The sequence below is a fragment of the Hipposideros armiger genome, unplaced genomic scaffold (assembly GCF_001890085.2).
Source record: "Hipposideros armiger isolate ML-2016 unplaced genomic scaffold, ASM189008v1 scaffold_420, whole genome shotgun sequence".
NCBI lineage: Eukaryota > Metazoa > Chordata > Mammalia > Chiroptera > Hipposideridae > Hipposideros > Hipposideros armiger.
Genome location: NW_017731770.1, coordinates 95,116 through 98,842, shown reverse-complemented (window position 1 = coordinate 98,842; position 3,727 = coordinate 95,116). Strand labels below are relative to the sequence as shown.

At 35.9% G+C, this 3,727-nt stretch overlaps 1 protein-coding gene across 1 annotated transcript in view; it reads right to left on the bottom strand.

Moving 5' to 3' along the window:
* CEP135 (centrosomal protein 135) overlaps positions 1-3,727 on the bottom strand; it is a 68,395-nt gene that overhangs the window by 40,935 nt on the left and 23,733 nt on the right. Inside the window, exons 8-9 of the mRNA XM_019664354.1 lie at positions 1,206-1,358; positions 148-300 (exon numbers count right to left, since the gene is read on the bottom strand). Coding sequence (XP_019519899.1) covers positions 148-300; positions 1,206-1,358 — 306 coding nt within the window. The remainder of the gene's footprint in view (positions 1-147; positions 301-1,205; positions 1,359-3,727) is intronic.

The following is a 3,727-nucleotide window of genomic DNA, read 5'->3' as shown; positions in this document are numbered from 1 at the left end:
CAATGATGGTGCCAACTTGGGCCAGTGAAGCAACATCCTCCACAACTAGACTGAAGAACAAAAGGACAGCAACTTGTCTGTTCCCCTTCCCCAATTCCTCAATAAAAATCTTTAAAAAAAAAAAAAAAAGTCAATCTGATTACTTACTTTTAACTTGTCTTTTAAAGCTTCCTTTTCTGCCATAATCCTCCTTAACTCAGATAATGCAACTTCTTTTTCCTTTTCCATAAGACTAGCAATATTTTGGGAAGCTGTGCTTTGGGTGGATTCTTGTCTTAATGAAGATAATTCTTCCTGAGCCTTAAAGAATTAAAAGTATAAATAAAAAACACTTTGGATATGCTCCCAGTTAAAAAAAAAATGCAAGCTAAACACATGCTGCCTTTGCTTTTTCAAAATTCCAACGAGTTGAAAGATTAAAATAATAACAATAATAATAAAAACAACAACAACAAAAAGACAAGGAGATTGAGGGAAGTGCCAGACAAAAAATTTTGGAAACCAGAGAGCAGATGGACAACCAGTAATTAACTAAGCAGACCCAAGAAGGCCAAGGTCTAAGCCAACAGTGAGGAAAGCCCAGAAGTGGATCAATTTGCACTTCAGAATCCCAAAAAAAGTTACAAAAGTGAAAACAGCTTTTTCAACTTGACCTTTTAACTTGGATGTCCTTCTTACCCTCTTGAAGTAGCAGAAGGATTTCATGGAAGATTGGTATGGGAACAAATTTAGGTGATCGATACCACGCTTTACTCAGATTCACCTTGGCCTCTGACAACAGAGGCTTTGTAACTGGGCCGGCTGTTTTCCCTCTTCCCTAGTTTTCTCACTAGGGGCAAAGTCCTCAACATCCAATACATCCAAATAGTGGGTGCTACCCACCATTTGGTAGACATATCCTAACATGTCTGAATCCCAGGTATTAACTTGGCTCAGAGTTAGTCTAAGACCTGTTCCAGGTAGTTTTAGAAGTAGATTATCTCCTGACCTGACACATAAGCTAGAAAAGAGAAGGAATAAATATGAAAAATTAATAGAAATCTCTGCTTTGGGAACAGGATGATAGGAGAAACTACTATTTATAATTCTAATTATGAAGGAATACCACAAGGTCCATATATTATAGTTTAAAAGATGCATACTAATTCCATTATAGTTAACTGGGTCTATATAATCTGTTGGCTTAATTATAATAAATTTCTTACTTCATTATATAAGACACTTAGTTTATCTCTTTCTGCTGTCAATAATTTAACATTGGACTGAATATCTTCCATATGTTTTTCAAATCTTTCAAGCATATGCTGAAGTTCATCTCTTTCTCTTGTGATCAGATGAATGTCTGAATTGTAATCACCCTGAAACATAATTTAAAAACAGAAGTTATCATTTGTTATAACTATCACCATGAGGTTGTCACAAGGATACTGGTAATGAGACTGACTGAAAGATCTAACAGACAAAAGAACACCGTTTAATGTAGTTAAGGAACACAACTTTTAATCTATATTGAGAGCAGGAGATGAGAGGGTTGGCCAGTACTGGTGCAAATTTCCCGGCCTTCAAGTTCCCAGGAAGGGGGCCAGCTGCCAATGATGCTACTTGATCAGATTCCATCTGATGCTTCAAGTGTCATTCTCCTGGAGTTATTTATACTGGTGGTAACTAAAGTGTAATTCCCAGACCAGAATCATCAGCAGAATCTAGGAACTTGTTAGACATGCAAGTTTTGGGGCCCACCCCAGACCTATTTAATCAGAAACTTTGGGCACAAAGCCCAGTATCTGTGGTTTATCAAGCCCTCCAGGCAATTTTGGTGCATGCTAATTGTGGGAACCACTAGTTTATAANATGAGTTTTGGGAAAAGAAGCTAGACCCTGAGGTAGGCAAGGGCCAATCACTGAAATCCTTAAAACACAGTTCATGGATTTTATATAGAAAGGGCATGATTGGATTTATACCTTTGAAAGATGACTCTAACTTCAGTGTGAAATATAGATTTGAGAGGCTGCTAATACACTAATGCAATTAAGAGAGAATAATGGCCAGACAGGATGGCAGCAGGAGAATGCAAAGAACTAGACAGACTTAAGAGAAACTAATTAGTGACCTCAGGAGCCAGGCTCCTTGTGACTTCATAGGTAGGTGGTCTTGGGCAAACTATTTAAACTCACTGAAACTCAGAGACCGCATCTGTAAGCATTATCTATAAAAGGCAGCTGTTAAGATTTACTGAGACAGCCCATGTAAAAAGCACTTAGCACAGGGCCTCCCACATGGAGAGGGCTTAATAAATGTTAAATATTATTTAAGAGGTAGCATTGATAGGACTTGGTGATTATTAAGCGATAAGAACTTTCAGGGAGAAAAGAGGCAGTGATACGCCTGGGTTCGACAACTGGGTGGATGGTGGCCTAACAGAAAACTCTTAGAGGAGGCTTACGGATTGAAATTAGTTCCATTTTTAAGAAAAAGATCTGTTATAAACTCATAAATCCTGCCTCCTACTATCCAGAAAGATTCTCGATACTGCATTTTCAGTTTCAGTATTACTGCATTTTAAAATCCTATTTTTTATATTCCTTGGTCATTTCAACAGATATGGAAAAGAATAAATCAGTAGCTTGTATTAAAAACTGCCATATTGCACACAAGTTTTCTGTTTGGTAATTTTAACACTAATTTTGATAAGGAAGTACTTTCTGGAAGGCAGTATTCCAAAAGATCCTGATTCAAAGTATTCTGTTGGGGTAAAACTTCAACTGAAATTTTATGACATAAAGACTACCCCAACAATGCTTAAATGTTCTTATTCCTAATTTTAGCTACTAATTTCTAAACATTAATTCAGTGACATTGTTTTGGACATTGTTTTAGAAGTAAACTATGGACTCCATAACAGTAACAATAATAGTTAATATTGAGTTCTTATTCTGTGCTGAGTGCTTGTTTATGTATATTAATATATTCATTTTTTGAGATTATACAAGGAAATATAAAATACTACCCCTACATATGACATCAAAAGCATAAGCAGCAAAAGAAAAACTAGATAAATTGGACTCCATCAAAATTAAAAATTTTTGTGCTTCAAAGGACCATTAAGAAAATGAAAAGACAACCCACAGAATGAGGGAAAGTATTTGCAAATCATATACTTGGTAAAGGGGCTTGTATCGAGACTATATAAAGTACTCGTACAACTCAATAATAATGAGACAAATAACCCAATCTAAAAATGGGCAAAGGATGATCTAAATAGACATTTCTGCAAAGATATACAAACAGTCAAACGGCACATGAACTTGACAACATTAGCCATAAGGACAATGCAAATCAAAACCACAATGAGCACTATACTTCACACCCAGCAGCATGATGATAATAAAAAAGAGATAATAACAAGTGTTGGTGAGGAGACAGGGAAGTTAGGACTCTTATATACTGCTGTTGGTACAGATGCTTAAGGAAAACAGCTTGGTGATTACTAGAATGGTTAAATAGTTATCACATGAACCTAGGCCCATACCCAAGAAAAATGAAAACATACGTCCACATAAGAAGCTGTACATGGATATTCAGAGCACCATTATTCTTAATAGCCAAAAAGTGGAAACCACCCAAATGATAAATCAAATGTTGTCTTTATCTATACAATGAAATAGATTCCACAATAAAAAAGAATGAAGTATTGATTCATACTATCAGTATAACATGGATAAACCT